The 21,434-nt window shown below is 45.0% G+C and overlaps 1 protein-coding gene across 1 annotated transcript in view; it reads right to left on the reverse strand.

The window, feature by feature from the left end:
* Positions 1 to 9,348: 9,348 nt before the first annotated feature.
* LOC137355726 (cdc42-interacting protein 4 homolog) overlaps positions 9,349 to 21,434 on the reverse strand; it is a 95,905-nt gene continuing 83,819 nt past the window's right edge. Inside the window, exons 10-14 of the mRNA XM_068021191.1 lie at positions 18,559 to 18,668; positions 14,113 to 14,245; positions 13,187 to 13,305; positions 12,044 to 12,177; positions 9,349 to 10,923 (exon numbers count right to left, since the gene is read on the reverse strand). Of these exons, the coding sequence (XP_067877292.1) occupies positions 10,769 to 10,923; positions 12,044 to 12,177; positions 13,187 to 13,305; positions 14,113 to 14,245; positions 18,559 to 18,668 (651 nt within the window). The 3' untranslated portion in view covers positions 9,349 to 10,768. The remainder of the gene's footprint in view (positions 10,924 to 12,043; positions 12,178 to 13,186; positions 13,306 to 14,112; positions 14,246 to 18,558; positions 18,669 to 21,434) is intronic.

A 21,434-nucleotide genomic window follows, 5' to 3' on the forward strand; every position in this document is an offset into this window, starting at 1 on the left:
ATAGAGACATATAAGATAATCAGAGGGTTAGATAGGGTGGATAGTGAGAGTTGTTTTCCTCGGATGGTGATGGCAAACACGAGGGGACATAGCTTTAAGTTGAGGGGTGATAGATATAGGACAGATGTCAGAGGTAGTTTCTTTACTCAGAGAGTAGTAGGGGCGTGGAACGCCCTGCCTGCAAAGTAGTAGACTCGCCAACTTTAAGGGCATTTAAGTGGTCATTGGATAGACATATGGATGAAAATGGAATAGTGTAGGTCAGATGGTTTCACAGGTCGGCGCAACATCGAGGGCCGAAGGGCCTGTACTGCGCTGTAATGTTCTAATTCTAAAAAATTCTAATTCTCATGCCTCAGTCAGAAGATCCTAATCTAGAGACTTGACCATACAATCAGGGCTGACACTCCCAATTCAGTGGAAAGAGAAGCAGAGTTAACGTTTCGGGTCAGTGACCCTTCTTCGGAATTCCGAAGAAGGGTCACTGACCCGAAACGTTAACTCTGCTTCTCTTTCCACAGATGCTGCCAGACCTGCTGAGTGAATCCAGCATTTCTTGTTTTTGTTTCAGATTTCCAGCATCCGCAGTATTTTGCTTTTACTCCCAATTCAGTACTGAGGAAGTGCTGCACTGTCAGAGATATTAAACCAAAGCCCCGTGTGCCCTCTCAGTTGGATGTAACAGTTCCCCTGGCACTCCTTTGAAGAGGAGCAGGGGAGTTCTCCCCAGTATTCTGGTTAATATTTATCCCTCAACCCAACATCAGTAAAAAGTCAGATTATCTGGTCATTATCGCATTGCTGTTTGTGGAAATGCTGTGCGCAATTTGGCTGTCGCATTTCCTACATACAACAGTGACTACATTTCAAAAGTACTTGTTTAGTTGTAAAGCGCTTTGAGATATCCTGAGGTCGTGAAAGGTGCTATATAAACGCAAATCTTTTTCTCTTTCAATAAGCACATGTGCAAACATTGGTATAGAAAACACAGAACATGGACTAAATGAAAAACATGACTGTGCATCAGCAAGTATGAATATGTTCAACCTGCAGAGCAAGTCATCTGTACCAGTGTGCTCACCGTAGAACTTTCTTTTGTTTCCTTCCTGTCCTGACGGAGTTGAGGAATACAAGGATAATGTTCCACAGTTCGGGAAGCTCACCCGGGGGTGATTTTTCATGTGGTAATCTAGATAGCAAGTGTCAGAAGGTTATCTAATTGTGGAATGACACCCTAATCACCGGCCATCCTGTATCCTCTTGTACGTTCAATGCCGGCCATCTCAAGAATGGCCACGGGCAGGTCGATACTGGTGGACCATTACTTCTCATGGAACTGTCCGCCACAGTCAATCTCTACTGAGGAGGAGGAGGAAGGAAAGGTTGGGCAAGGAGCAAAAATTGTAAGGACATTTCTAGGTTCACATATTCCTGGGAACCAAGTGATAAATTGTAAATGGATTTCTGTTTTTATTTTGGAACAGCAACTCTATCATTTCTCCAAGGAGCTTCTCAGAGTAGAGCATGGCCAGAGTGTTAGATAAGGCCACACATTGTTCCCAGCATTAATGGCCCCCAGGTGGGTTCCATAATTCCAACTAGAAGGTTAGAGTCAACTACTTTCAGTAACATGTCCTCACCAGGGAGCATTTGTACTGGGAAACATTCCACAATGGAGTGAGCAGGAAAGCAGGGAACACATCACCGCCCCTGTGGGGAACAGATACAATGCTGCACACTGATTTTCTCAACAAGATTCTCTGAGAATAAAAGATTATTAAAGGTTGTAACTTTCAGACAAAAATCAGGTTCCCCTTTCCACTGGAATAAACAGCAATGACAACAACAACTCGCATTTATATAGCATCTTTAATGTAGTAAATCGAAGCATTTCACAGGATTGTTGTCAAGCAAAAATTGACACTGAACCACAGGTGATGAAAAGATTAGTCAAGGAAGTAGGTTTTAAGGAGCATCTTAAAAGGACAGAGAGGTACAAGCAGAGAGATTCAGGGAGGGAGTTCCGGAGCTTAGGGCTCTGGCAGCCGAAGGCTGGGGATTGTAGCAGGAACCTTCCTTGTTTGGGTTGCTCAGTTACTAACTGGCTACACTCACTGACCCATTGTATGGGTAATGTTCACCACGGATAGAATATAACCCATCATGAAGAAATTGAATAGGCTGGGGCTCTTTTGCCTAGAAAAGAGAAGGCTGAGGTGGTGATCGAATGGACATTGCTAAAATTATGAAAGAGTTCAATAGGATAGACACAGAGAAAATCTTTCCATTTGTAGGAGAGTCCAAAAATAGGGATCATGAATAAGAAAGTCACCAACATTCAATAAGAATTCAGAAGAAACATCTTTACCCAGAAAGTAGTTAGAATGTGGAACTTGTTTCCATATGGAATGCTCGAGGTGAATAGCATATATGCCTTTTTTTTGTATCTATTCATTCAGGGGTGTGGGAGTTGCTGGCTAGGCCAGCATTTATTGCCCATCAAAATTGCCCTCTAAGGTGATGATGAGCTACCTTCTCAAACCACTGCAGTTCATGTGGGGTAGATACACCCACAGTGCTGTTAGGGAGGGAGTTCCAGAATTTGGACCCAGCAAGAGCGAAGGAACGGCGATATAGTTCCAAGTCAGGATGGTGTGTGACTTGGTGGGGAACCTGCAGGTGGTGTTCCCATGCATCTGCTGCCCTTGTCCTTCTAGTTGGCAGAGGTTGCAGGTTTGGAAGGTGCTGTCTAAGGAGCCTTGGTGCATTGCTGCAGTGCATCTTGTAGATGGTACACACTGCTGCCCCTGTGCGTGTGAATGTTGAAGGTGGTGAATGGGGTGCCGATCAAGTGGGCTGCTTTGTCCTGGGTGGTGTCGGGTTTCTTGAGTTTTGGAGCTATATGCATCCAGGCAAGTCCATCACACTCCTGACTTGCACCTTGTAGATGGTGGACAGGCTGGAGGGGAGTTGCTCACCACAGAATTCCCAGCCTCTGACCTGCTCTTGTAGCCACAGCATTTAAGGGGAAAAGGAATGGAAGGATATGTTGATAGGGTAAGATGAAGGAGGAGGCTCCTGTGCAGCATAAATATCAGCATGGACCAGTTGGGCTGAATGGCCTATTTCTGTGCTTTACATTCTGTATAAGAGTGTTAAAAAATAATTTAACACTGCCACCATCTCTTTTAATTTAAGTTTATTTATTGCGGTCTCCCCTTACCGCATCACTTACACTGGCCGATGGTTCTGTGGGCATTGCCCTGAAAGCTGTTCGAGAACAGCCAGAAACATGGTTCAGGGCTTGAATTTGTTATAACCTATGGTACCTCAAACACTGAGCCACTAAGAGGGAGTCACAATTCCCTAAAACTTACCAGCTGAGGATTTAAATTTCCCCATTATCCGCCGATTGCTAACTTGTAGACACTGAATTGTCCAGGACCATGACTCACTGACCTATGGTAGCATGTCTGAGTTCCCACATGGGAGCAGAGACAGGCCAGACCCAACCCTCACCTCAGATCCACTTTCAACAAAGGTCATTAGGAAGTTTGGCTGGTCATCTTCCCCTCTGTAGCCTAAGATACTGAAGAGTTGAAGTACATACCCCACTCCCATCCTCCCTCCCCCACCTTAGTCTGAAACCAGTTAACTCCATACAGTCCCGAGCGACAGTATTCAATTATTTAAAAAAAAGTGGATTTCATATTCCTCCAATGGCACAAGTTTAGTTACTAAGCAGCTGAGCCCTACACAAAGAAAGCATCCAGGACTGACTCCAGATCTGTGCCAACTTTTACCCAGATTAGGAATTAGATTGCTATGATTAGTCTCCATACTCTGACTTGGGCAAGGATTGGAAAATCATCCAGGGTCGCTGCACTCGATTGCCTGGCAGAAGCGTGCGTCAGTCAGCCAAGATTGAGCTGGTGTTGAGGTGTGATGGCACCAACAAATATCTTGTTAAACCCTCGTTGTTAGCTTTCAATCAAGACCTCAATGGACCACTCATTAAACAAGGGACCAAGATATTTTACGTCTGGCAAAATCAAATCATTCCATAAGCACAATAGTGATTAATGTTGGTGCACCGATCATCAGGGCCAGATTGTGCCTAGGAATCCCTGTACAGTGAGTCCCAGTGGCAGCCATACCATTTGGAGGAAAGTGCCATCTAATGGGGGGTTTACCCATTTCTTTTAACAACTACTTATCGAGCAACATTAGCAGAGGTTTGACTGCCTGCTCTTGGCTAGGGATGTTCTGTCAAACGGGAGGAACAGAAATGTTAAGAAAATAAAGCTATAAAAGTGAGATAGCCACTGTTAAATAGCTGAGGTTTCCGGTTTTTTTTTATTTGCAAAAGGTTAGATATAAAAAGTAGGCAACATTAACACATCAGACTGAAATAGCATCCAACATATCCTGAGGAGTAGAGAGAATATTTTGAATCTTAATCACCACACATACATTGCACCATGCACAGTACAGACTGAAAACATCAATTGGTTTCAAATTGTGAAACGATCCATCCTGCAGATTCACGGGGGGTCCTGCTGGGAGGCAACTGGCAAATCTCCATTCACATTCTGTGACTAATAACACTGCAAACTTTTTTAGTGCCGAATATTGTATCGGCACTTCTATTTTTGTGATGAAATAGGGTCAAAGCTCCCCTGGCAATCCTTGACCTCAATGAATCTTTGATTGACATGGACCAATATCTCTATTTCAGGCTCATGGGGAACAGATATAGTGGAGGGAATGTTACCCTGTCACTTGTTTAGCTTGGAATCCAGGAGACCAGTGTTTCCATGCTGGTTCTCCCTGCCTGACATTAGAGATGTGGACATAGGTTTTAGCTCTGTGTCAGAACGCTGATTGGTGCCAAGTTACTGGGAGCTGTATTGGGACTGCCCCACAGCCATTGGTCTGAGCTGAATCTGAACACAGGACCCAGAAGTGAAAGGTAAGATTGCTAAGCTATGACACCAGCCAGTGTAAAGCCAGGGGAAAAACCTGAAAAGGGCCATCAGAGATTGAAGTTAAAATTAAAATTTTAAAATTCAAACTAGGCCATTCCGAGGTGATGCCGGGAAGCGATTTTCACACAAAAGGTAGTGGAAATTAAAAGAATTCTCTGCCCCCCACCACTCCCTCCCCCCCACCCCACAAAAAAAGTTGTTGCGGCTGGGGGTCAATTGAAAATTTTAAAACAAATTTATATATTTTTGTTATGCCTGGGTATCAAGAGGTATTAAATCATCATGGATAAATGAATTTACAGATCAGTGATGCTCTTATTGAATGGAACAGCATGCTTGAGGGGTTGAATAGCCTACACCTGTTCCTAAGTTCCTAGATTCTCAGGAAAGTTTATAGTGATGTGCTCATTTTGTAAAAAGGAGTCTTTGATTTATAATTTATTGTCTCTCCCAGAAGCATCCCAAAATGCTCAAGTCTTAAATATATGAGCACAGTGACTGCTGCTATTCGAGAGCTATTTTGCAAATAGTAGGTACACCATCATGGTCGTTATGTTACTACGATGTTACATAAAATGTTATCCCAATGATTTTTTTAATTTTTTTTTTTAAAAAGTGTTATCTTTTGTTAAGTGGCATGTTTGGCCTGGGAACCTCACAAAGCAGAACTGCCACAATGTACAATCTGCAGATGAGATAGTAACAATCTCTAGTATGATTAGTAATCCGGAGGTCTGGACTAACGATTTGGAGACATGAGTTCAAATCCCACAATGGCAGCTGAGGAACTTAAATGAATCCGGAATAAAAAGCTAGTCTGAGTCATGGTGCCCATGAAACTACTGGACTGTCATTAAAAACCCGGCTGGTTCACTTTATGCGAAGGAAATCTACCGTCCTTACCCGGTCTGGGCTATTTGTGACTCCAGACCCATAGCAATATGGTTTACTGCCCTCTGAAATGGCCTAGCGAGCCATTCCGTTTATTCAAGGCAGCGGCTCACCACCACCTCCTCAAGGGCAATTAGGGATGGGCAATAAATGCTAGCCTTTCCAGTGACGCCCACATACTGAGTGAATTAAAAAAAAAAATCCCACAAACAGCATTCCTCCGAATCCATCCTGCGATGTATAAAACATTGGGAAGTTCTCCTCCCAGATCTTCAGAGAAAATTGAAGCTTTATCCTGCCGTTGCAGTGAGTTATCACAGTAAACAGACCAGTTAGCTCATTTAGAAAAAAAAATGATGTGCCTTTAACGGCACTTACCAAAAATTCTTTTGTTGGATAGAATGACCACAATGATCAACTGAAAGCAAAAATGTCGAGTCCTCAATCACTTGTGGTCCAGCTGCCAGTAAGCAAAGAAAGATTGATTATTGGGGAGCTGGATAACGGGGTTAAGCAAAATAGTCCTTAAAATGTTCCATCAGATAAAAGGTTAAAAATGAAACAGTAGGTGGTTGAAATATTAATGAAAATTAATTTGCAAACTTTAAAGGTAAATATAAATAGGATGGTAACTCATTAACCCAGCTGCAGACACTAGCATTCTCGTTTCCCTCTTTTTAATGAGACAAACATGGGGTTAGCAACCGAACTAAAGATAAAATCTACAACCATTTCAGAATCACTGCATTAATTGGCCATGAAACAAAATCAATTCAACATTTCCCAGGCTAAAAGACCACGATATAACCGTTGCAATTAAAGCAGGATTAATATACTTTACGATCCTACACATATATTTAGTTGTGAGCACTCTACTAGTCATTTTACTCAGCGCTTCCAAGGTAGAATATTAAACATTTGTGGGTCTTATGAAGAGAGATGTTTTACCAACAAGAGGAATTGGACGCTGTTGATGGAAATGTTAAAGAGCCACCGGGTGACCAATGAAAGAAATGCAGCCATCTTTTGGCATGTACAAAAGGGCCGTAAGCTGATGCAAGAGCAAGTGTTTAATGGCATCCGCACAGCACCAGACAACGGGATGAAAATCACAACCGCCGAAGAGCCTTGTTTTAAGGGAATGTCTGTCCCTCCTTGTCTAAGTTGGGATTGTCCACCCACGGGCCCGATCAGAGTGTGCTTAAAACACTGCCTGACTGGAGGATATCACAGCTGAACCCTTAGTTTAGTTTAGAGATACAGCACTGAAACAGGCCCTTCGGCCCACCGAGTCTGTGCCGACCATCAACCACCCATTTATCCTAATCCTACACTAATTCCATTTTTCCTCCCACATCCCCACCTGTCCCCATCACCTACCTATACTAGGGGCAATTTATAATGGCCAATTAACCTATCAACCTGCAAGTCTTTGGCATGTGGGAGGAAACCGGAGCACCCGGAGGAAACCCACGCAGACACAGGGAGAACTTGCGAACTCCACGCAGGCAGTACCCAGAATTGAACCCGGGTCGCTGGAGCTGTGAGGCAGCGGTGCTAACCACTGTGCCACCCCTGACCCTCACCTGACGTGCATGCTGATTTCACTTTCCAAGATATTAATTATGGGGAACTGAGTGTGGATCGAGAGATGCTATTCCCACTGGTTAGGTAGGGAGTCGAGGACCAGGGGGCATTGCCTGAAAGTTAGAAGCAGGCCCATCAGGAGTGAAGTTAGGCAACGCTTCTACATGTGAACTGTGGTAGAAGTTTGAAACTCTGTTCCACAAGCAACAGTTGCTGCTAGTTAATTTTAATTTGCTATTTTAAATATGAGATTGAAGAAACTTGGTTAACCAAAGGTGAGCTATATATGGAGTTCGATCATGGTCAGCCATGATCTCACTGAATGGCCTCCTCCTGTTCCTATGCTCCACCGGGGTCACCCAATAGTGATCCACGAGGAGGGGTGGGAGGGGGGGGGAAAAAAGGGGGTCCCGGTTGATCTTTCCTTTGCTTAGCTTGGGGTCACAAAGCCGATCACATCAGCTGACTCAGCACAGACCAGGGATCTCCTCCATCTTTATATATACCACATCGTGACAACGGGAGGGAAGAGTAAGAATAATTAATCTGTTTAGCCATACTGTAAGAGACTTCCTGAAGGACACACTCACAGTCTCACTAGAGTGGCCAGGACAATTCATTCTTTCAGATGCTGATTTGACCCACTGGGAAAGCCTGAGAGCACACGTTACAAATGACAGATTTGTATGTGTAACTTATACCAGGAAAACATAATCCAATTGACGGAAGGATGAAACCACCCCACCCAGAGCGACAATTCTCACCAGAGTGCGTAATAAACAATGCTGTTCTGTTACACTTTCAAGAAATGGTCTTTTAAAAAAAAAAATTAAACGCAGTTCCCCTCATATTTTAAAGTTTATTGATCCCCTACTTTCCTCTGGTTTCTCCTGTGCTGACCAGTCAAGAATGTAGGTGAGCTGCCCTGACGCGGGAGCACTGCCGATGCTATGTTGAAACCAGCACCCTAAGCGAAGGCTCCCTTCCAACTCTGCGGGGAGGAGCCTGGACTTTCTGTGGGCCTTCCTCGCAGGTTAGAACCACAGTGAGCAGAGGATGATGAGCACTGTCGCACCTCAGCAATGCCAATAAATACTCCATCTGCTGCCTCAATGCGCCTCCAGTTTGTAGTTTATGTTAAAATCAGTAGCGGCACAGACCAGCTCTGCAGCCTGACTCAAGAAAGTTCTTCTTCCCAAACCCTTGTCCCTCCTTTAAAATCCTTCTCAAGTCTCACCACTTTGACCACACATTCTTGTTATGCCTCTTAACTTCCCTCTCAAAGACTCAGCATCTGTTGCTGCTGCTTCTTTTCTGCTTCTATGTTAAAGACACCCATATAGATGCAAGCGGTAATTAATCTCCATAGAACATGGGAGGCTCACTGGAGCCAGGGTACAGGATGGTTCCAAGCATGATTAAATAGTCTTAACAGTTCACCAAAACAAAACCCCAATCCGTCAACTTCAAACAGTCCTTCCTCTCTATGAATAGAAATGCTTAATTCCTAAATTGGACTGTTGCACTGATCACAGCTGGGGCACTTGGGATTAGCCTCGGGACCCCTGCTCCCAACTGCCATCCGCTGATGTGTGCACATCGGGTGAGGAAAGGACTGGGGGCTGGGCTGTAATGGCGAGTCCCACTATCAAACAGCCTATTTGTTGCTTGCAGGTGAACGCTGGTGACCTGGGCTAGGTTTCGGAAAGTAACCCAGTCAAAGACAGAAATTGAAAGGTGATATGCAAAGTTCAGTAACTGTCAGTTTGAGAAACATGGAATACACTAAAGAGGGGGTGCTCCTCATCATATCCCAGGCAAGAATCTGGACAAGTAACCTACTCCTAGGCACACCTCTCATTCCAGAATGTCTCTTCCTCCAATCCTCTGCTCTGTGCCTGCCTAAAAGATTGACGAGATTCACGCTGTTGGCAGTCACTGCGTCTGAATAACTTCTACACAAACTATTGTGTATTTACAAGGAAAAGGTGGTAGACATGGTTGGAATAGTATTTTATTACAGGATTAAAACCACGTGGGAAAACATCCATGTTACTGTCCTATTGTAATGTGAAGTTCATTATAGGTATACGGCAATCACAAATGCTGCATCATCATATTGTTTTTGCACCGTGATACAACAGATAGGCTACATTCTGGACAGCTCACCAGACACCACAAAAGACCATGATTGTTCGAGTCAGGACTCTCCAGATTAGCATCAGCACATGAAGAGTCCCCCCTGCAACGCTTAGCTCACATCCGATTCCTGACGGAACTCATTCAATTTTTGAAAAAAATAATTTACACTTAAAACACCAATAAATTTGGCAAAGATTCAAGTTGACGCTATATGATAAAAGTATGAACAGGTATGCACATCTAAACAGGGATTTCCGTCTGCCTGTTTTATTTAAATTTCCAGAGGCACTCCAATACTTGCTTTCCGATTCATTAAAAATTCCACAAGGCTGAACGGGCTGCGAGTACCATCTGGACTGTTGCTGCACTGTGCAGGGACCTTTGCTCCCCAGCACCTAGCCATTTTAAGCACCCATCGTCTATTCCCTAAACTCAAGGGCAAGCATCATCTTAGTGTCGACTTCCACCAGTTCAATCATTCTCCGGGGCCACAGCCAGTTCCACGGCGAGGCTGGGCTTTGCTGTGACTCAATGTCTGATTGCTTTCAAAACAGGCAGTCCAATCCTCGCAGGCTTTTCATACACTTCAAACAATGCCATGACATCAATGTAAAGCAACGAGATGCTTTGGAGACCTAGTTTTCTTGCCCTGCCAGTATCATCTGGTTCATGCCCTATAATCAGACCCCAGGGCGGGTTCTGTTCTGTCGCCCTCTTCGCCCAAAATGATTCCATAAATGTGCATAAAAGAAACATATATTCTATGTAAAATATCTATATAAAAGATGGCACCGGTGATCAGCAATTAAAAGTTGGGAGCTCACCCCTAAATACAATTCTTACTACACAATATGTACATTAGAGCAGTATTTACCAGCACGAAATGCAACTGGGCAAAGAGTCTTCCTACAGTGAATTGAAAGATCATAGATGCTGTCCTAATTATGTGTTGAAGGTATTACAAATGCAACTAAGTGACTCTCAGGTTTTTTCCAATGTGAATACCAGTAAAGGTCGGTTAACCCTCGTCCCTCTCCCACTTTTCCACGGAGCTATCCGTCCCATAGAACGCTCCGTCTGCTCCATGCTGGTTCAAAGGAGGAAAACCAGGTACCCTGAACCAGAGGATAAATGTCCTGTGGCTGCTGGCAGCTCCTGGCTCACTTTCTGTTGAGGGTAATCTTCACGTAGGACGTGGGTACGTAGCCTTCCTCCCCATCACTCCGCCTGACCCGGGTCCACCCATCGCCCTTGTCCTCCTCAATCAGGTGCAGCACTTCTCCTTCTGCCATTGGAATGGTGCCTTCACTGTTGCCTGCAAGGAACAAACCATGACCAGATTGTTAACCCATCGTTTAGTCCGCACAGTCCTTCAATATGCAGGTCCACGTATTCAGGAGCTGATCGTATTGAGGTCCAAGTCCTCGTTTTGGCACTCTCAGTTCAACCATTATTGACAGATAATGAGATGGTGGTGGAGGTGGTTTGTTGGGGGGGGGGGGGGTGGGGGGGCCGAGTCAGGTGGTTGTGGGTTCAAGTCCCAGAGACTAGAACACAAAATCCAAGCTAGAGTGCTACACTGTCAGAGGTGCCACCTTTCAGAGAAAGCCCATCTGTCTTGCTCAGGTGAATGTTAAAAGATTCCATGGCACAATAGTTCTCCCCGGTGTCCTGGCCAATACTTATCCCTCAATCAACATCACTAAATCAGATTATCTGGCCACTATCGCATTGCTGTTTGTGGGATCTTGCTGTATGCAAATTAGCTGCCACGTTTCCTACATTACAACAATCACTACACTTCAAAAAAGCACCTCATTGGCTGTAAAGTGCTTTGAGACATCTGGTGGTCATGAATAGAGCAACACAAATGCAAGTCTTTCTTTTCTTCATACTTTTTATTTATTTTATTTTTAAAATTTTTAAAAATTATTTTTATTTTAGAGATACAGCACTGAAACAGGCCCTTCAGCCCACCGAGTCTGTGCCGACCATCAACCACCCATTTATACTAATCCTACACTAATCCCATATTCCTACCACATCCTCACCTGTCCCTATATTCCCCTACCACCTACCTATACTAGGGGCAATTTACAAAGGCCAATTTACCTACCAACCTGCAAGTCTTTGGCTGTGGGAGGAAACTGGAGCACCCGGCGAAAACCCACGCGGTTTGCAAACTCCGCACAGGCAGTACCCAGAATTGAACCCGGGTCACTGGAGCTGTGAGGCTGCAGTGCTAACCACTGTGCCGCCCGTTATTTTAAATCTTAAATCTCACTTAGGATAGACGTTTAATAGCAGAAGGGATAACATGCTGATGTGACCCCATGGGAGCAAATTTTGTACAAGGACAAGGCTCCAGTGTCTGTTTCCAAGCATCTTTATATTCTAAAACTTGTCTAGGCTTTCAGTAAGGTCACCCATCTTACCATCAAACGGATACAGAGCAGTTGCGTTTCCTATTGGATTAACAAGGTCATCCTCAAAGTCATCAAACTCCGGGAGGACAGAAGGCTGCGGCAATGGTTCCTGGCCACTATCATCAGAATAAGTTGTGTCCGGGCTGGTTTAAAGAAGAAAAAAAATAGTCACCATCATTTCAAACCAATTCTGAATTAGATTCCTTGCTTTCAGCCACATCTCAGTGCATAGCTCTCTTGTCTGAGTCAGAAGATTGTGGGTTCAAGTTCCACTCCAGAGACACGAGAACAAAAATCTAACCTGACACCCCAGTGCAGTACTGAGGGTGTGCTGCACTGCCGAAGATGCCTCCGTTCAGGCGAGGTGTTAAAATGAGGCTCTGTCTGCCCTCTAGGGTGGACCTAAAAGATTTCATGGGACTATTTTGAAGAGGAGCAGGGGAGTTATCCTCAGTGTCCTGGCCAATATTCAACCCTCAACCAACATCACTAAAAAAAAAAGATTATCTGGTCATTATCTCATTGCTGTTTGTGGGATCTTGCTGTGTGCAAATTGGCTGCCATGTTCCCTACACTTATTTGCTTGTAAAGTGCTTTGGGACATCCTGAGGTTGTGAAAGGTGCTATAGAAATGCAAACCTTTCTTTTTACTGACATCATTCAGAAAGCCAATATTTTCCTTCCACAAGCACTGTGAAATTAAAATGTATAGAGGCTACCTCGTAATCTGAATGGAAATCTAAAAATACAATTTGAAACACAATTTTAAAGACAGGTTGTAAAAACCCAAGTCATTCAGCAATCGCCATTCTCTACAAGCCTTTTGGGGAGATTGTGCAACACAAGTTTAAGGTTAATCATCCCAACAAATCAAGATTAGTTCCAACATTCCTGAATCCAAATCGAACTCATTGGCAGTGGGAGCACTTTACCTGGCTAGGAATTGAGCTGCATTACTGGGCAGAATGGTTTTAGCATTATTTAAGAGAGTTTGGTTAGATGGCGAGCCTGACCGGATATCGGTTTACAGCAACACTGGGTGGAGACACATCCCATTCACTCGCCTTGACAAGTACAAGGTTTAAAATAAATGACTGGTGTTGCCAATGAAAAGAGGGGCAATCTGGAAAATTAGCTAAGGAGTTGACTTACCTTTCTTTATCATGTGACCCATTGTTATTCAAGGAGGGAGAACGATCACAGTGGGTGGTGTATTGCACACTGCTGTCACTTCGTGAAACCAGTTTCCCTTCTGCGTCGGTCAGCCAGGACTTGGAAATAAACCAAAGATTCATTGTGCAGTACCTTTTACATCCAACTTGGAATTAAATTTTTCTCTCATCCGCCGCAGTTTTCCCTCCCTCTCAATTCCCCATCTGCGGAGTTGAGTAAGACAGGTTTGTGCCAATGCCACTCTAGTCATCTTTCATGTGAAGAGCTGCTGCTTTGTGTAACTGAGAATAGGAACTCCTGAGATCAGCTGGAAAACTGGATTTTATTTTTATTTATTTATTTTTGATTTAGAGATACAGCACTGAAACAGGCCCTTCGGCCCACTGAGTCTGTGCCGACCATCAACCACCCATTTTATACCAATCCTACATTAATCCCATATTCCCCATCACATCCCCACACTTCCCCCACCACCTACCTATACTAGGGGCAATTTACAATGGCCAATTTACCTATCGACCTGCAAGTCTTTGGCTGTGGGAGGAAACCGGAGCACCCGGCGAAAACCCACATGGTCACAGGGAGAACTTGCAAACTCCGCACAGGCAGTACCCAGAATTGAACCCGGGTTGCTGGAGCTGTGAGGCTGCGGTGCTAACCACTGCGCCACTGTGTCGCCCAGTGGACAATGGACCAATTCTTTCAGGGCTACTTTGAGGGTTAGTTTTGTGTCCTTTATCTAAGGAAGTATCAATAGCCCCAACCTCTTAATCATCAATAGCATCGTACGCCAGCCAAGTCTTAAATATTGCAGTTGACATTTCTTTATCACTGTCAATCCAAGCTTATAACTCTCTCCCACCCCTCCAGACACCCCAACACAGTAAACCACGTTATTAACTTACCTCATACTTCTGAACCTCATGACGTAGTCGGTCGATCTGCTGGTTAGTCTCTGTCATTCTGGGCTCAAGGCTGTTTGGGTCACCCATCTGCGGGTTCCGCTGATAAACGTCTTTCATTTTATCTAAAGCTTCGCTGTGAGAGCAAAGCAAGGCAGAAAATTAACCCTTCATTTCCAGTTCTATATCTATATAAAAAAAAATACAAACGGGTTTTATCCACTTCTGCCCCGAGGTTGCGAGCCGAGCTGGGGTTCAGTTCCGCTGTGCCAGCTGCCCTCCATTACCTCACCCAATATGCCATATATGTGTCTAAACTGTGGACATTAGGCAGTCTTATTGTACCTGGTGAGCATCAATGCCAAGCCTAATCCTGTTCTTGCCAGTTATCCACAGGTGCAAGGCTAACAGGAGAGGAAAGCCTGGCTAATTTTCCTCTGCCTCCCTAAACCAGGGTACCAAGGTCGAATCCAGTGACCCCCCACACCCTCCCAGCCCAGACCTATTAACTCTGTAATGGAGACTGGGGGCATGCTGCCTGCATCAGTATTGGAAATGCTGGGGTGGGGGAGTTGGTGTGTGGGGAGGTCACTCTGCCTGTATCTGTGCTGGAGCCGGGGGATGGTCAGGTCTCTATTTCCTATCTATTTGGGGCATAAAAAGGAAGAGAGCATTTCAAGAGTGAGAAAGAAATAAGAGGAGTGCTTATGCAAGGCACCTTATATGGCTGACACCATTGCTTCATAACTCATCATTAACTTTGTAACAAGCAGCAGTCTATAGCTGGAGAGTCCAAATGATTTCTCTCTGTGGGTCAAGTAGGTTCCGATCATGAAACCCTAGGGACCATATATAAAAGGTTAAATCCAGGTTCCCCCATTAATCCTTGCACATCTCAGATTTCTAATTTGGACAGATCTTAGTGTTCTAATCCACCAGTGCGTCAAGGGTACGAGGAGCAGTCCTTTCCAAATCTGAAGATCCCCAAAACACAAAAAGGGGGGAAACCAACAAACGAGCACAAAAAGGACAGAGATGCCCACGTTTTGTGGGCCAGATTGCCAGGGCTTGTGACCCAAAAGGCTCAGCTTGGCACAACATTGGCTTCTACCTTCTCAAGGGCAAGTAGGGACAGACAACAAATACTGGCCTCGTCAGCGATGCTCACATCCCATGAAAGAATTTTAAAAATACCATTACTGTAGCTACAATCCTGTGTGGTGCTGGTCCAGCAGTTATTCCATCATAAAACCCAAGTTAATTTAATGAAAGATCCATAAAATGAGGGACATAAGTCTGCCACTGCTTAAAAAGTCTAACTACAGCCTCAATAAATGGACCAGCAGTAAATGCTTCATTTTATGGACATAATTTACTAGCGGATTGGGCAACAGAGATCATCAGCTTGTTTTTCTTGAAATATAAGGAATTATAAGAATCACTATCGTACGTGACTGGCCAGAGTTTGATTTTATTTCCTCTCTCTCAAATTACAAAATCACAACAGCAATAATAAAATAAACGGGCTATTCACATACCCTCATCAGGACAGTGCCCTTCTTTCACCCACCTCAATCCGAGGCAGCCCTAAAGCAACTGAAACCAGTCAGTTATCACCATTACAAGAGCAAAATACCCTGGATGCTGGAAATCTGAAATAAAGACAGAAAGTGCTGGAAATACTCAGCAGGTCTGGCAGCATCTGCAGAGAGAAAAACCTGAAACGTTAACTGTTTCTCTGTCCACAGATGCAACCAGACCTGCTGAGCATTTCCAGCGTTTTCTGTCCTTATTTCAACAACCACCACTGTTTGAGTGCTTATGTGCAATGACGTACAGTAAACCTACAGTAACAGTATGAGCTGGGTATAAGGCGACAACCTCTCTAGTGTTAGCAGTCACCATCTTAACACTGTTTCCTTTCAGGCTAATAGCTAAATTTGTCAGTGGGTCCCCTGCGGGTTCAGCGAGTATATACACTCCCCAATGTTGAACTGAAGCACGCGAGACTGCCCCAGGTTCAATTGTTAATCTGTACTGCTTTCAGTAGGGAAATTCCAATTGGTCTCCGCATCCCTGAGCTTCATCAGGGAATACAAATGCTGATATGATACAGCAAGGTAGTCACCATCAAGGCAAAAGGTCGACTAAGCAAACATAGAACACCTGGTTATTTCATCTGCAAGGGAGGGCAGGTCAGGTCAGTTGGCAAGTAGTAATGCGTGTCCTTGATAAGTATGTACCTGTCAGGCAGGGAGGAAGTTGTCGAGCGAGGGAGCCGTGGTTTACTAAAGAAGTTGAACCGCTTGTCAAAAGGAAGAAGAAGGCTTATGTTAGGATGAGACGTGAAGGCTCAGTTAGGGCGCTTGAGAGTTACAAGCTAGCCAGGAAGGATCTAAAGGGAGGGCTAAGAAGAGCAAGGAGAGGACACGAGAAGTCATTGGCGGATAGGATCAAAGAAAACCCTAAGGCTTTCTATAGGTATATCAGGAATAAACGAATGATAAGAGTTAGAACAGGGCCAATCAAGGATAGTAGTGGGAAGTTGTGTGCGGAATCAGAGGAGATAGGGGAAGCGTTAAATGAATATTTTTCATCAGTATTTACAGTAGAAAAAGAAAATGTTGCCGAGGAGATTACTGAGATACAGCCTACTAGGCTAGATGGGATTGAGATTCACAAGGAGGAGGTGTTAGCAATTTTGGAAAGAGTGAAAATAGATAAGTCCCCTGGGCCAGATGGGATTTATCCTAGGATTCTCTGGGAAGCCAGGGAGGAGATTGCAGAGCCGTTGTTGTTGATCTTTATGTCGTCATTGTCGACAGGAGTAGTGCCGGAGGACTGGAGGATAGCAAATGTTGTCCCCTTGTTCAAGAAGGGGAGTAGAGACAGCCCTGGTAATTATAGACCTGTGAGCCTTACTTCGGTTGTGGGTAAAATGTTGGAAAAGGTTATAAGAGACAGGATTTATAATCATCTTGAAAGGAATAAGTTCATTTGCGATAGTCAGCACGGTTTTGTGAAAGGTAGGTCGTGCCTCACAAACCTTATTGAGTTTTTCGAGAAGGTGACCAAACAGGTGGATGAGGGTAAAGCCGTGGATGTGGTGTATATGGATTTCAGTAAGGCGTTTGATAAGGTTCCCCACGGTAGGCTATTGCAGAAAATACGGAAGTATGGGGTTGAAGGTGATTTAGAGCTTTGGATCAGAAATTGGCTAGCTGAAAGAAGACAGAGGGTGGTGGTTGATGGCAAATGTTCATCCTGGAGTTTAGTTACTAGTGGTGTACCGCAAGGTTCTGTTTTGGGGCCACTGCTGTTTGTCATTTTTATAAACGACCTGGATGAGGGTGTAGAAGGGTGGGTTAGTAAATTTGCGGATGACACGAAGGTCGGTGGAGTTGTGGATAGTGTCGAAGGGTGTTGTAGGGTACAGAGGGACATAGATAGGCTGCAGAGCTGGGCTGAGAGATGGCAAATGGAGTTTAATGCGGAGAAGTGTGAGGTGATTCACTTTGGAAGGAGTAACAGCAATGCAGAGTACTGGGCTAATGGGAAGATTCTTGGTAGTGTAGATGAGCAGAGAGATCTTGGTATCCAGGTACATAAATCCCTGAAAGTTGCTACCCAGGTTAATAGGGCTGTTAAGAAGGCATATGGTGTGTTAGCTTTTATTAGTAGGGGGATCGAGTTTCGGAGCCACGAGGTCATGATGCAGCTGTACAAAACTCTGGTGAGGCCGCACCTTGAGTATTGCGTGCAGTTCTGGTCACCGCATTATAGGAAGGATGTGGAAGCTTTGGAAAGGGTGCAGAGGAGATTTACTAGGATGTTGCCTGGTATGGAAGGAAGGTCTTACGAGGAAAGGCTGAGGGACTTGGGGTTGTTTTCGTTAGAGAGAAGGAGGAGGAGAGGTGACTTAATAGAGACATACAAGATAATCAGAGGGTTAGATAGGGTGGATAGTGAGAGTCTTTTTCCTCGGATGAGGATGGCAAACACGAGGGGACATAGCTTTAAGTTGAGGGGTGAAAGATATAGGACAGATGTCAGAGGTAGTTTCTTTACGCAGAGAGTAGTAGGGGCGTGGAACGCCCTGCCTGCAACAGTAGTGGACTCGCCAACTTTAAGGGCATTTAAGTGGTCATTGGATAGACATATGGATGTAAATGGAATAGTGTAGGTCAGATGATCGGCGCAACATCGAGGGCCGAAGGGCCTGTACTGCGCTGTAATATTCTAATTCTAACACTGCCCCAACCTGAATCTGGGATTGAGGGCCACAGGTCATTGAGTACAACAATGAACAATCTGATTAGAAAGCCGTACAATTGAAGGAGGGATTACACAGCTATCCACAGAGATGCCTGAAGTCCACAAACGAAATGATATTTGGTCCAATTCCACCTCCACAATCGCCCCCAACGCAATAACGTTTACCGAATTTACCTCTGGTCCACTTGTTTCTGCAGCTCCTTATTCAGATCATCGATTTTCTGCTGAAGTTTTTTTCGACGCTGCTCGGGTGGAAGGTGACTGAAGTCCTCAGACACAGTGAGCTGCAAGGAATAAACCCAGTTAGTGAGAGACAAGGCCACACAGACAATCAATCAAAGACTATGGCAGCAAAAACAGGAGACCCCTCACCACCTGCCAAGGGGGACTGGAAGGAGCAAGTCATAGAATGGTTGTAGCGCAGAAGGAGGCCATTCAGCCAGTCATGTGTGAGTCAGCTCTCTGCAAGAGTAACTCAGCTAGTCCCACTCCCCCGCTCTTCCAGAGCCTTGCGAATTTTCTCTCTTCCAGTACTTACTTAATTCCCCTTTGAAAGCCCCAATTGTATCTTCCTGCATCACACCCTCAGGCAGTGCATTCCAGATCCTAACCACTTGCTGCTTAAAAAGGATTTTCCTCATGCCACCTCTGGTTCTTTTGCCAATCAACCTTAAAATCGGTGTCCTCTGGTTCTTTACCCTTCCAAATATAGGAACAGTTTCTATCCACTCTGTCCAGACCCTTCATGATTTTAAACACATCTATTAAATCTCCTCTCAACCTACTTTTCCCTAAAGAGAACAGCCCCAGCTTCTCCAATCTATCCTCGAAACCAAAGCCTCTCATCCCTGGAACAATTCTCATAAATCTTTTGTGCACCCTCTCTAAAGCGTGTTGCTCAGTTGAGGCTGAACCAGAGTTTTATAAAGGATAATATGGTTAAACCCCCTTTAACAGGGTGAATTCTATCCCACCTCTCAATTTGAACACTATAATGTATTTTGCTCAGGTTAATTTTATTTTTTTATTTTATTTATTTAGCGATACAGCACTGAAACAGGCCCTTCGGCCCCCCGAGTCTGTGCCGACCATCAAACACCCATTTATACTAATCCTACGTTAATCCTATATTCCTACCACATCCCTGTCACCAGGTTTCATGGAGGCACCCAAGATCACGTCGTTGGCACCAGCTAGACCTCATTGTCACAAGGCGAGCCGCCTTAAACAGTGTTCAAATCACACGCAGCTTCCACAGTGCGGACTGCGACACCGACCACTCCCTGGTGTGCAGCAAGGTTAGACTCAGACCAAAGAAGTTGCATCATTCCAAGCAGAAGGGCCACCCGCGCATCAACACGAGCAGAATTTCTCACCCACAGCTGTTACAAAAATTTCTAAATTCACTTGTAACAGCCCTTCAAAACACTCCCACAGGGGATGCTGAGACCAAGTGGGCCCACATCAGAGACGCCATCTATGAGTCAGCTTTGACCACCTACGGCAAAAGTGCGAAGAGAAATGCAGACTGGTTTCAATCTCATAATGAAGAGCTGGAACCTGTCATAGCCGCTAAGCGCATTGCACTTTTGAATTACAAGAAAGCCCCCAGCGATTTAACATCCGCAGCACTTAAAGCAGCCAGAAGTACTGCACAAAGAACAGCTAGGCGTTGCGCAAACGACTACTGGCAACACCTATGCAGTCATATTCAGCTGGCCTCAGACACCGGAAACATCAGAGGAATGTATGATGGCATGAAGAGAGCTCTTGGGCCAACCATCAAGAAGATCACCCCCCTCAAATCTAAATCGGGGGACATAATCACTGACCAACGCAAACAGATGGACCGCTGGGTTGAGCACTACCTAGAACTGTACTCCAGGGAGAATGCTGTCACTGAGACTGCCCTCAATACAGCCCAGCCTCTACCAGTCATGGATGAGCTGGACATACAGCCAACCAAATCGGAACTCAGTGATGCCATTGATTCTATAGCCAGCGGAAAAGCCCCTGGGAAGGACAGCATTACCCCTGAAATAATCAAGAGTGCCAAGCCTGCTATACTCTCAGCACTACATGAACTGCTATGCCTGTGCTGGGACGAGGGAGCAGTACCCCAGGACATGCGCGATGCCAACATCATCACCCTCTATAAAAACAAAGGTGACCGCGGTGACTGCAACAACTACCGTGGAATCTCCCTGCTCAGCATAGTGGGGAAAGTCTTTGCTCGAGTCGCTCTGAACAGGCTCCAGAAGCTGGCCGAGCGCGTCTACCCTGAGGCACAGTGTGGCTTTCGTGCAGAGAGATCGACTATTGACATGCTGTTCTCCCTTCGTCAGATACAGGAGAAATGCCGTGAACAACAGATGCCCCTCTACATTGCTTTCATTGATCTCACCAAAGCCTTTGACCTCGTCAGCAGACGTGGTCTCTTCAGACTACTAGAAAAGATCGGATGTCCACCAAAGCTACTAAGTATCATCACCTCATTCCATGACAATATGAAAGGCACAATTCAACATGGTGGCTCCTCATCAGAGCCCTTTCCTATCCTGAGTGGTGTGAAACAGGGCTGTGTTCTCGCACCCACACTTTTTGGGATTTTCTTCTCCCTGCTGCTTTCACATGCGTTCAAATCCTCTGAAGAAGGAATTTTCCTCCACACAAGATCAGGGGGCAGGTTGTTCAACCTTGCCCGTCTAACAGCGAAGTCCAAAGTACGGAAAGTCCTCATCAGAGAACTCCTCTTTGCTGACGATGCTGCTTTAACATCTCACACTGAAGAATGCCTGCAGAGTCTCATCGACAGGTTTGCGTCTGCCTGCAATGAATTTGGCCTAACCATCAGCCTCAAGAAAACGAACATCATGGGGCAGGATGTCAGAAATGCTCCATCCATCAATATTGGCGACCACGCTCTGGAAGTGGTTCAAGAGTTCACCTACCTAGGCTCAACTATCACCAGTAACCTGTCTCTAGATGCAGAAATCAACAAGCGCATGGGTAAGGCTTCCACTGCTATGTCCAGACTGGCCAAGAGAGTG

Source organism: Heterodontus francisci, chromosome 43 (assembly GCF_036365525.1).
Source record: "Heterodontus francisci isolate sHetFra1 chromosome 43, sHetFra1.hap1, whole genome shotgun sequence".
Lineage (NCBI taxonomy): Eukaryota > Metazoa > Chordata > Chondrichthyes > Heterodontiformes > Heterodontidae > Heterodontus > Heterodontus francisci.